Source organism: Chiloscyllium plagiosum, unplaced genomic scaffold (assembly GCF_037043375.1).
Source record: "Chiloscyllium plagiosum isolate Xiang-an unplaced genomic scaffold, Cpla_swu_hap1 HiC_scaffold_36, whole genome shotgun sequence".
Taxonomy (NCBI): Eukaryota; Metazoa; Chordata; class Chondrichthyes; order Orectolobiformes; family Hemiscylliidae; genus Chiloscyllium; species Chiloscyllium plagiosum.
Window position 1 is genome coordinate 41,194,042 of NW_028270174.1, and position 13,248 is coordinate 41,207,289.

The 13,248-nt window shown below is 39.2% G+C and overlaps 1 protein-coding gene across 12 annotated transcripts in view; it reads right to left on the bottom strand.

Moving 5' to 3' along the window:
• Positions 1-13,248, bottom strand: part of bltp1 (bridge-like lipid transfer protein family member 1) — a 434,366-nt gene that overhangs the window by 367,176 nt on the left and 53,942 nt on the right. For all 12 annotated transcript variants that reach the window (XM_087980106.1, XM_043674037.2, XM_087980105.1 and 9 more), the window contains one exon: positions 3,191-3,371. In XM_087980106.1, the coding sequence (XP_087836232.1) occupies positions 3,191-3,371 (181 nt within the window). The remainder of the gene's footprint in view (positions 1-3,190; positions 3,372-13,248) is intronic.

Consider the following 13,248-nt stretch of genomic DNA (forward strand, 5'->3'; position numbering starts at 1 on the left):
TGGTACCAGGGGACTGGAGAGTGGCGAATGTTGTGCCCCTGTTCAAAAATGGGAATAGGGATAACCCCGGGAATTACAGGCCAGTTAGTCTTATTTCGGTGGTAGGTAAAGTAATGGAAAGGCTACTGAGGGATAGGATTTATGAGTATCTGGAAAGACACTGCTTGATTAGGGACAGCCAGCACGGATTTGTGAAGGGTAGGTCTTGCCTTACAAGTCTTATTGAATTCTTTGAGGAGGTGACCAAGCAGGTGGATGAGGGTAAAGCAGGTGGATGAGGGTAGAGTAGTGGATGAGGGTAGAGCAGTGGATGAGGGTAGAGCAGTGGATGTAGTATACATGGATTTTAGTAAGGCATTTGATAAGGTTCCCCATGGTAGGCTTATGCGAAAAGTCAGGAGGCATGGGATAGAGGGAAATTTGGCCAATTGGATAGAAAACTGGCTAACCGGTCGAAGTCAGAGAGTGGTGCTAGATGGTAAATATTCAGCCTGGAGCCCAGTTACAAGTGGAGTTCCGCAGGGATCAGTTCTGGGTCCTCTGCTGTTTGTAATTTTTATTAATGACTTGGATGAGGGAGTCGAAGGGTGAGTCAGTAAATTTGCAGATGATACGAAGATTGGTGGAGTTGTGGATAGTGAGGAGGGCTGTTGTCGGCTGCAAAGGGACTTAGATATGATGCAGAGCTGGGCTGAGGAGTGGCAGATGGAGTTCAACCCTGCCAAGTGTGAGGTTGTCCATTTTGGAAAGACAAATAAGAATGTGGAATACAGGGTTAAAGGTAGGGTTCTTAGTGAGGTGGAGGAACAGAGGGATCTTGGGGTCTATGTTCATAGATCTTTGAAAGTTGCCACTCAGGTGGGTAGAGCTTGTAAGAAGGCCTATGGTGTACTAGCGTTCATTAGCAGAGGGATTGAATTCAAGAGTCGTGAAGTGATGTTGCAACTGTACAGGACTTTGGTTAGGCCACATTTGGAGTACTGTTTGCAGTTCTGGTCGCCTCACTTTAGGAAAGATGTGGAAGCTTTGGAGAGGGTGCAGAGAAGATTTACCAGGATGTTGCCTGGAATGGAGAATAGGTCGTACGAGGATAGGTTGAGAGTGCTAGGCCTTTTCTCGTTGGAACGGCGAAGGATGAGGGGTGACTTGATAGAGGTTTATAAGATGATCAGAGGAATAGATAGAGCAGACAGTCAGAAACTTTTTCCCCGGGTACAACAGAGTGTTACAAGGGGACATAAATTTAAGGTGAAGGGTGGAAGGTATAGGGGAGATGTCAGGGGTGGGTTCTTTACCCAGAGAGTGGTGGGGGCATGGAATGCACTGCCTGTGGGAGTGGTAGAGTCAGAATCTTTGGTGACCTTTAAGCGGCAATTGGATAGGTACATGGATGGGTGCTTAAGCTAGGACAAATGTTCGGCACAACATCGTGGGCCGAAGGGCCTGTTCTGTGCTGTATTGTTCTATGTTCTAGAGGGTGGTGCGAGTATGGAATGAACTGCCAGAGGAACTGTTGGACGCCGGTACAATTACAACATTTAAAAGACATCTGGATGGGTATAAGAATAGCAAGGGTTGAGAGAGATATGGACCACCTGCTGGCAAATGTGACTAGATTATGTTAGGAAATCTGGTCGGCACAGACGAGTTGGACCGAAGGGTCTGTTTCCATGCTGTACATCTCTATGACAACCGCACCATAGATGAGTACAACCCTTGCAAATTATCTACTGCATTTGTCCATCTAAAAGCAATTGCACTTCAAATGCAGACCTATTTTCTGCAAAGCACCTTCGGGATATAATAAAACCATACATAAACACATTTACTATCTGCATCTTGAATTTCACGTAACTCTGAGCTACCATCCTGAATTATCTCTGCGTACTAAAATTATACAACAATTTAACTCCAGAATACGTTACAGCAAAGCTGTTGAATATATTGAAGTTAACAACAAATACAAAATGAAAAATGCAAAATGCAGAAACACAATTTTGGCAACACCTTACAGACAAGCACTGAGCACAAAGAAGAAGGTTTTACATATTACTCACCACAGAAATAGACCATCCACATACATTTCACACAGTCTGGATTTATGAAAGAAAAAAAATCACATGCAAAAGGACAAGACTAAACAAATTATTACCCATCCATCCTCCCTCCCAGCCCAGATGTGCAGGGCTTAGTTTTCTCTATAGAAGAGTTAGAAATGGGCTCCATTTTACCTCTAAATCAAATGTTGATGATTTTGCAAAGAATTATGTTTCAATTGCTCCACTTTATTCAATTCAATAGGAATCACGCTTTATCACCACATTCTGCTTTGTGCTCCAACGAGACCTGATGACATCAGTCTTCACCCCCACAATTCTCAAGAATTGTAATTCTGAATTTTACCACACCATACAATGTCCTTTCAATCTCTATTTAACTGTTATTACATCCTTTTCTCCTTCAACCTGTCTTCTCTAGTCCTTTCTCAGCCTCCAACATATGCTGCTCCAGCATCTCATTTGACAGAAATGGTATTGGAAAATTTCCAATGATTAGTTCTTCTCCAGAATTTCAAAACTTGGAGATTTCAATATTACTGTTAGGTTGCCTTCCTCCGACATTTAAAACTCAACTGTGAGCCAACTAATGCTTATTATCTGATCGACTTAGTCTTCTTTCCAATTTGTTAAACCCAGGATTTGTCTGCAGAACAGGTTTTAACTCTTGAAAAGTTGCTCAACAAAGAAAAAGATAAACTAAATATTTTAAATGGAGGGGGAGAAAAAATATAATTTTTGTGGTATGCAATATTAGTGCCTTTCTCAAAAAAGCTAACACTTAATTACAAACAATTCAGAACATAATACAAGAGAATCAGCACATACACAATCAGAATGTGGATTTGCGCATTGATTTTCTTCCTATTAGCAATAAAATTTTAAAAGATACTCGAATGTTTTCCTAAAGAATATTATGGCATTGTTGTAGCTCAGGTTGCAGAAGATTAATGTCTATGCACTATTGTAAGCTATTTAATTGTAGAACTGTGGATCCAAGTGTTTGATTTGGTAATCGATGTTAAGCAATTGATTGTAGCTGTGCATAAACAAGGCGTTGGTTTTGGAACACGACTCTCAGCAACTCAAGCTAATTAACTATCAAATAATAAATGCAAGTTTAGTTTCCATACCTCTCGAGTTTAGACTTTGTTTTCTCCCGGCTTTTCTTCACTTTTGTATTTGCTCTTTTCGGGATAATCGTTGGTTCCAATCCAAACAGTTCTTGTAAATGTGCATACAGGTCATAACGATTATAAACATGGAATTCGAAGCCATTGACCGTTATATACAATCTAGTTTCTGCTTTTGGATCTAAATAAAAACAGTGATACAATCTTCGTTAAATGCAAGACATGAGGTATCATGGCCAAAACTGACAAGTTGCACAGTAATCTGGAATATGTCAATTCTGAAACAATTCTTTTTAAAAAAAAAATGGTAGCTTAGCTCAACATTAATTGTAACAAAATTACCAATATCTGAATTCTTAATTCTTGATCCAAATTCTTGATATAGAGTCATAGTCATGGAGATGTACAGTACAGAAACAGACCCTTCGATTCAACTCGTCTATGCCAACCAGATATCCGAAATTAATCTAGTCTCATTTGCCAGCAGTTGCCCATATCCCTCTCAATCCTTTCTATTTATGTACCCATCCAATGCCTTTTAAATGTTGTAATTGTACGAGCCTCCACCTCTTCTTCTGGCAGTTAATTCCATACACGCACCAACTCCTGCATGAAAACGTTGCCCCTTAGGTTCCTTTTAAATCTTTTAAATCTAAAAATTACTGTAAGTAATCTAATCTAAATCTTTCCCCTCTCACCCCAAACCCATGTACTCTAGTTCTTGACTCCCCCATTCCAGGGAAAAGACTTTGTCTATTTACCCTATCCATGCCCCCTCCCACATGATTTTATAAACCTCTATAACGTCACCCCAAATAACATTTTATTTATTGTCAGCCTCAGCACAGTAGTTGCACTCTTTCTTATGTTAGAAGTTCATGGATTCAAGTGCCACTGAAAGAACTTCAGCACACAGCCAAAGTTAATGGTTTCGTGCAATACCAAAGGAATGTTACATTGTCAGAGGTGTAATCTCTCATGAAAAGGTATCTTTCACAAACTAAAACAAAGGTGTACATACAGATTCAATGATGTAAGAGTAAGTCCTGACTTGAAGGTACTGTTGTATTCCTAAAAATGCAACCTCAAGTGCGATGACTTTCATCACAATCAGATTTCTATATTATACAAATAATGATCTAGCTACATAGAATATTTCTAGGCAGCATAAAGCATTAAATATTATACCAAGTTGAAATACTGTACATCCCCAAATTCTTGTATTCATCAATGAAAAAAGCTATTAAAACACAAAGACATAAAAGAAATATGTCTTTAAAATTGAGTTCCACCCTGCCTCTCCCACAAGCCACCCTCTTCTGTTTTCCACTTCCACTCACTCCTCCTTCTGCTGAACCCACGCCATCAGAGAGGAAAGGGACGGAGAGAGTTGAGGGAGCGAGAAGACTCCTCATGGGTAGTGGCAAGTGGGAGAGTCAGGCAGGAAAGTGATAAGTGGGAGACAGACTGGCCACACATGCCCAGTTTGCCCTGGCACTGAAGCAAAAGTTTTGAAACCGTGTGCATGCATTGGTCCCACTACTACCATGATCCTGAAGCGAAATTACACTATATAAAGCAGCTGAAAACTAGGACTTAATACACTCAAAGAAAAGTAAGGGCATTCTCCTGGGCAACATTTATCTCCCAATCAATACCTCCAAAAGACTGATTAAAAGTCATTTATCTCTCTGTTGCCCAAGCCCTTGATTCATGCAAATCAGCCATCTGTATTTTGCTTTCAAAACAGTGACCATACTTCATAAAAAAAATCATCTGTGAAGCATTTTGGAACATTATGAAGTGAAAGGCTTTATACTTCTTCAAGTGGTTATGAATATAACATTATTTTCCAATAGGTGTAAATGCATAAATATTACTGTTGTAAAAACATAATTTATTTCTCTTAGCTCTTAATAGAGGTTTCCAATTATGACTATAACTTCATGTTAAAATTAGATGTTTCATGCATTCCTAAAGATTCTATTATTGATCATATCCAAGTTTTTTTTTAAAAAATCAGAAAATATTTCTTAGAATGTGAGTAAGAATTTATACAATTCTAAATTCATTTTTAGGGTAAAATTAGCACTACAAAAAAAAGGAAATAAAGAGCAAACACAGAATTCTCAAGAAACTCAACAGGTCTGGTAGCATCTGTGGAGACAGAAACAGTGTTAAAATTTCAAGTCCAGTATAACTTTTCAGAACTTCAGTCCTCCACCATGAGGACCAATGCAAAACATTTCCCTGTTTTCCATTATCAATTCTTAAGGTACAGAGTTCATATGTGAAATGACAACTGGTTCAAATAAGTTTTAAACATTGGATATTACTGGTCTGAAATGAGAAATAGAATAAAAGTAATATTAATTAAAAAAGTGTTCAAAAATCACCTGAAAAAAAGCAGACAATCCTGAAAGGTAGAAATTAAAAAGGTACTGCAAAAAGTTAAGTTATAAGATAAGAGCCTACGCTATTGGAGCTTTCACAGCCCTTTGTTTAAGTTAGCTCAGACGGTGTCTTGACTATAAAGGTACAACTTGAAATAAATTAAAGTTATCTGAACTCAATTCCTGATGAATAATGCTCCAAAGCATAAAACGTATCCTCTGTGGCACCAATCAGAATAATCATTCAAAAAAGCCAAGCCTTCCGGCATGGTGACTCAGTGGTTAGCATTGCTGTCTCATGGCACCACTGATTTGGATTTAATTCCACTCTCCGACAACAGCCCGTGTGAAGTTTACATGTTCTCCCTGACTACATGGGTTTCCTCCAATTGCTCCAGTTTTCTCCCACAGTCCAGAGATGTGCAGGTTAGTCGATCGGCCATGCTAAATTGCCCGAATAGTGTCCACGCTAGATGGTTTAGCCATTGGAAATGCTCGGTTACAGGGATAGGGTAGAGGGGGTAGTTCAGGGGTAGTGGGGGGGGGGGGGGGGGGGAATACTGTTTGGAGGGCCAGTGTGGACTCGAACTTAATGGCCTGATTCCACAGTGTAGGGATTCTATGAATCCTGGTGTGGTGAAATGTGAGAAATGCAGGATAAGATGCTCTTGAGGTCAAAGTTGATATATTTTGTAAGTAAACAGCAACTAGAAGTTTACTTCAAATTTAAAATGGCATACTTGATTCCACTGTTTAGTACAACCATCTTCATCTTGTACAAGCACAAAACAGAAACAAATAGAGAGAGAGAAGGTATTCTGAATAAGTCTAGAAAATTTCTTTATAAGAATTGTGACTGCATTGGATGTTAAATCAAAATGCATTCATCACTGTGGAGCCTAAATCAAGTTCAGGTGATTCAATGTTATACATTTTTTTAAAAAACAGTTATATCAATAAATTAAAATACCCAGATTCCCAACAACAAAAAATAAAGGAACAGGATACTGTGCTCTCTGGCTCTAGACTCTCCCACCAAAGGAAACATCTCCTCAGCATTTATCCTGTCAAGCTTCTTAGAATCATCTAGATTTCAATGAAATAACCTCTTATTTTTCTAAACTCCAGTCAGGAGAGTCCCAACCTGTTTAACCTTTGCTCATAAGGCAATTCCTTCATACTGGAGCTTCTCTGAACTGCCACCACAAAATAATATATTTTCTTAAATAAGGGCACCACAACTGTTCACAGTAATGCAGATGTGGTTTCACCAGCACCTTACACAGTTGCAGTAAGACTTTCTTACTCTTATATTCCAAACCCTTTAAAATTATTACCTGTGCACCTGAGTGCCAGCATTCTGTGTTTCATGCACAAATACCCGCAAATTCTTTGTGTTGCAGTTTTTTTCTCCAATTAAATAAAAATGTTCTTTTGCTCTCCCTTTCAAAATGAAGGACTTCACATTTTCCCCACATAATACTCCACCTGGCAACTTTTTGTCAAATCTCTGTATAAACTGTTTTAATCTCTCTTGCAACCTGCCTTTCCACCTATTTTTGCGTTATCTGCAAATGTGGCTAAAGTACATTCACTTCCTTCCTCCAAGTCATTTATAGTCCCAGCACTGATCCCAACTCACCTATCCCCACTTGCTTTGTATTGCCCATGAGCCAAATCTCTATCCATACTAATATCGTAGGCTCTTACCTTAGTACTTAACTTTTGAAGTACCTTGTCAAACACTTTCTGGAATTCGGGATATAATGTATCTACTGGTTCCACTCTACTCAGCCTGGTTGAGACTTCCTCAAAAACTCTTCATTAGTTAGTCGGACACAATTTCACTTTCATGAAGCTATGCTGATTTGCTTAAGGAGATTATGATGTTCCAAATGTTCTGCTACTGCCTTCTTCATAATTCCAATACATTTCAAACAATATATGTTCGGCTAAATGGCCTAGAGTTTACTGTTTTTTACTTCCTTCCCTTTTTGAATAGGGGTATCAGATTGGTAGTTTTCCAATCCTCTGGCACTTTGCCAGAATCTAAGGACTTTTGAAAAATTTGCAACTCACGCATCCACTATTTTTGTAGCTATTTCTTTTAAGATCCGAGAATGCAAGCCATTGGGGCCTGGGGACTTATCTGCCCTTAGCCCCATTAGTTTGTCTAATACTACTTCTCTAGTGATGTCGATAATACTTGATTCCTCCTCCATATTCTTCAGTATTAATGAAAAGCTCAAAGTATCTTCCACGGTTAAAAGCTAAGGCAAAGTGTCTGTTTAACTTCTCTGCCAATTCCTTGTCCCTAGAACCATCTCCCCACATCATTTTTTAAGCAGTCTACATTCATTTTGATCGCACTCTCCCTTTTTTATTTATTTAAAGAAGCTCTCTCATTTTTTATATTCCTCATTAGCTTGTCCTTGTGATTTATGTCCTGAACAGGACATGATAGCCCACTTTAAAACAAGCTAGTGATTTAGTATTCATCATAACTTTTTTGCTTTTGTATTCTATGCTTTTATACATAAAGTCCAGAATCACCATTTGCTTTATGAGTTGTTTCACAGGTTCATTGGTTAGGAGGAGGCCATGGAGCCCATCTTGACAGCACCATCTCACAGGTAGCATCTTAATTGCAGCCATTGCCCTCCTTTCTCCCCATAACCTAGCACATGGTTGTTTGAAAAGGAACAGTCTAGTTCTGCTATGAATGCCTTGATTAGACATGCTCCCACCATTAAACATGTCTTCCAACTCACACTCTTGCAATGTATTCCAAACCCTAACTACCTGCAGTATTAAAAAGATTTTCCTCTATCTTTTGTTTCTTTGACTAATTACTTTAAATCTGTGGCTTCTCATTCTTGATCCTTTCACAAGTGGTATATTTTCTCCCTATTTACTTTGTCCACTTCGATCACATCTCTGCTCAGCCTTCTCTTCCAAAGAGGACAGTCGCAGCATGCCCATTCAATCTGCATAACTAAAATCCATCATTTTTAGAACCATTGACATAAACACCTTCTGTACTTTTTCTAATACCTTCACATTCCTTAAAGCACTAGACACAATATTCTAGCAAAACCCAAACTAGGTGCCTCATACAAGTTCAACATAATCTCTTTGCTCTTGTGCTTTATTTTATTAATAAAACCGAGGATATTGTATGCTTTACTAATGTTATTAATCACTATACACACATCTAAGGCCCTCTCACACTCTCTCAAGCACCTTCAGTTATTCATGCACATATTCCCACCCAGGTGTCTGTCTTCTTGTACTCCCTTTAGAATTGCAATTTTTTTGTATATTGTTTCTCTTCATCCTTCCTACCAAAATACATGAAAGTGTATGCTTGCCAATGACTATCAATGCTTTTACAATTTAAATATTCAACATGCATCAAAAGAATTTCAGTTTCACCTCCGAAACATGCACTTGTATCATATATTGTATTTAAACCTAACAAACAGGCAACCAATTCCCAGGCATTTATCAATGCCATTTATAGTTTGGCACCCCAATATTGCAAATATGATTAGGAGCTCAGTTACAATGAATCTTTAGTCAATAAAAAACTCATGTCATATTACATTTATTCCCTAAATCACTAAGAATACAAAACTGAGGAAGCTAAAATGTCTCATATTATTAGGGTCAATTTTGCATTGTTCAGCTAATGAATGCTGATGATGTTTCACGTCATCCAATAAATATCTGAACCTAACTACAGGAACAGAAATTTTTAAAAAACTGCAGATGTTGGAAATCTGAAATAAAAATACAAGTGCAAGGGAAACTCAGCAGTTCCGGTAGGTCTGAAAAATGAGTCATAACAAACTCAAAACATTAACACTGTTTCTCTCTCCACAGATGCCATCAGACCTGAATTTCTCCAGCACTTTTTGTTTTGAATATTTAAGATAAAGAAAATTTGACTAGTTTATGACATTAATCTGAAATGCCTGGTGACCAGAATTTTCTTCAATTTAATTTCTAACTACACTCGGTTACGAAATTAAAAAGGTGATGGTATGGGCATTTAAAATTAAGTTGAAGGAAAGGGAATGCTCTTCGTGTGATTTTATTACAAATAAAAACATTACTTAACTCAGCTACAAGCTATTAAGTCAAGTGTGTTTAAATTTCTCATAGCTTGGTTTGACCTACCATTCAAATAATGAAGCAGCCAGCCAGCAACAAAAACAAATAAATCCATTAAGACAACAGCTGTTAGCATTCTTTTAAAGATTCAAGGCCTTTCAACATAGGTTAAGTAGTGCTATGGATGGGCTGGAAAGAATTTTTAAAACTGTCGAATTTGAGGACAACAGCTTGCATTTATACAACACCTTTAACATAGGTGAACATCCTAAGACACTTCAAGGATGCACATCAATACTGAGTCAAAGATGACATTAGCAGTGACTAAAGCATTTTAAATTTGTTTAAATTTATTCCTATGGGTGGATATTCCTGGTAAGGGCAGCAATTGTTACCCAATAATGAATGCCCCATAACAGAGTGTTCATAGGCCATTTCAGAGGGCAATTAAGAGTCAACTATATTGCCCAGTGGGTTTGGTATCACTTGTACACCCAGGCAAGAATGATGGATTTTATTTGCTACAGGACTTTAGTGAACCGGATGGCTTTTAGACACTGAGAACTGATGATTACGATCAATGTTTAAGACTGGTTTTCAAATTCTGATTTATCAACTGAACTTAAAATTTCTTCAACTGTAATGATGGATATTTAATCCAGGTCGCCAGAGTAATAGCCTCTAAATTATTAGTCCAGTGATGTTACTAAGTTTTCAGGATGTTCTTAAAAGACAGAGAAAAAGGTTGAGAAGCTGAGAATTTGACCAAGGCACTTCCAGAGCTTGAGGTCGAGACAGCTGAAGGCAGCAGCACAAACATGTGGGGTAGTAGTAGTAAGAGATGCACTGAAAGTCAGACGTTGAGCAATACATTACATTACATTACATTACATTACATTACATTACAGTGTGGAAACAGGCCCTTCGGCCCAACAAGTCCACACCGACCCGCCGAAGCGAAACCCACCCATACCCCTACATTTACCCCTTACCTAACACTACGGGCAATTTAGTATGGCCAATTCACCTGACCCTGCACATCTTTGGACTGTGGGAGGAAACCGGAGCACCCGGAGGAAACCCACGCAGACACGGGGAGAACGTGCAAACTCCACACAGTCAGTCGCCTGAGGCGGGAATTGAACCCGGGTCTCTGGCGCTGTGAGGCAGCAGTGCTAACCACTGTGCCACCGTGCCACAGAGTTATAGAGTCACAAAATCATAGAGATGTACAAAACGGAAACAGACTCTTCGGTCCAACCCATCCATGCCAACCAGATATTCCAACCCAATCTAGTCCAACCTGCCAGCACCCGGCCCATATCCCTTTAAACCCTTCCTATTCATATACCCATCCAGATGCCTTTTAAATGTTGTAATTGTAACAGCCTCCATCACTTCCTCTGGCAGGTCATTCCATACACGTACCACCCTCTGCATAAAAAAGTTGCCTCTTAGGTCTCTTTTATAATTTTCCCCTCTCACCCTAAACCTATGCCCTCTAGTTCTGGACTCCCCGACCCCAGGGAAAATACTTTGTCTATTTATCCTATCCATGTTCCTCATAATTTTGTAAACCTCTATAAGGTCACCCCTCTCAGCCTCCGATGCTCCAGGGAAAACAGCCCCAGCCTGTTCAGCCTCTCCCTATAGCTCAAATCATCCAACCCTGGCAACATCCTCGTAAATCTTTTCTGAACCCTTTCAAGTTTCACAACATCTTTCCGATAGGAAGGAGACCAGAATTGCACGCAATATTCCAAAAGTGGTCTAACCAATGTCCTGTACAGCCACAACATGACCTCCCAAATCCTGTACTCAATACTCTGACCAATAAAGGAAAGCATACCAAATGCCTTCTTCACTATCCTATCTACCTATAACTCCACTTTCAAGGCGCTATGAACCTGCACTCCAAGGTCTCTTTGTTCAGCAACACTCCCTAGGACCTCACCATTAAGTCTATAAGTCTTGCTAACATTTGCTTTCCCAAAATGCAGCATCTTGCATTTATCTAAATTAAACTCCATCTGCCACTTCTCAGCCCATTGGCCCATCTGATCAAGATCCTGTTGTAATCTGAGGTAACATTTTTCGTTGTCCACTACATCACCAATTTTGGTGTCATCTGCAAACTCATTAACTGTGTACCTCTTATACTCGCATCCAAATCATTTATGTAAATGACAAAAAGCAGAGGATCCAGCACCGATCCTTGTGGCACTCCACCGGACACAGGCCTCCAGTCTGAAAAACAACACTCCACCACCAACCTCTGTCTTCTACCTTTGAGCCAGTTCTGTATCCAAATAGCTAGTTCTCCCTGTATTCAGTGAGATCTAACCTTGCGAACCAGTCTCCCATGGGGAACCTTGTCGAACGCCTTACTGAAGTCCAGATAGATCACATCTACCACTCTGCCCTCATCAATCCTCTTTGTTACTTCTTCAAAAAACTCAACCAAGTTTGTGAGACATGATTTCCCCACACACAAAGCCATGTTGACTATCCCCAATCGGTCCTTGCCTTCCCAATATATGTACATCCTGTCCCTCAGGATTCCCTCCAACAACTTGCCCACCACTGACGTCAGGCTCACTGATCTGTAGTTCCCTGGCTTATCCTTACCACCTTTTTTAAATAGTGGCACCACGTTAGCCAACCTCCAAGTCTTCCGGCACCTCACCTGTGACTATCGATGACACAAAAATCTCAGCAAGGGGCGCAGCAATCACTTCTCTAGCTTAGAAGACTGAACTGTAGAGATTTGCAGAATATAGGCAGCAGGGTTTGATGTAATCATAGTCATGGAGGTGGAAAATGGGACCACAGCAATGGGATAGAAAAAGGTTGGTAAAATTCGTTAATAAACTGTTTTTCACTTCTCAGAGAAGACTCTAAGCTCACACAAAGAATGGCTTTCAAGTCAAGTGTTAGAGTGAATCAGTCACTGCCTATAAAATCTGATACCAAGAAATTAATCCCTTTTGAAGTTCAGGTTAGGAAAATGTAGAAGAAAATGGTTGATAAAGCTTTGCCATATCACGACTATTAGTTAACATTGCAGAAGAAATAGGATACAACTGGCTGTAATCACTTCGTTTCAATAGTAAACTGATTCAAGCTGCTATCTCATTGATTCATTTTTGCTCAAATCAACATTACCTTGCTATGGAAACTGCAACTTAAGCTGCACAGCAAGTGGAATGACATGTACAATGGATGTATATACCATGTAAGATGCACTGTATTATTGTGTGAACGACTGTCTTTCCATAACTTTTCACACAACCTTGGAAGAGTGGATATCAACACTGTTAATGTTCATGCACCTATACATTAATAACAATACATGTCTTTTTCAATGTTAGGAATGGAGATGTGTTAATAGGCGGCTGTGATAATGAAACAATAGCGTATTCATAATCAAAACAATAAAATCACAACATTATCTGTGTAGCAGATTAACAGATGAAATTGACTATTTTGCAATCATATATCATAAACACCTATGAAGATGGAAAGCTGAAAGATAATCCATATCTAGGA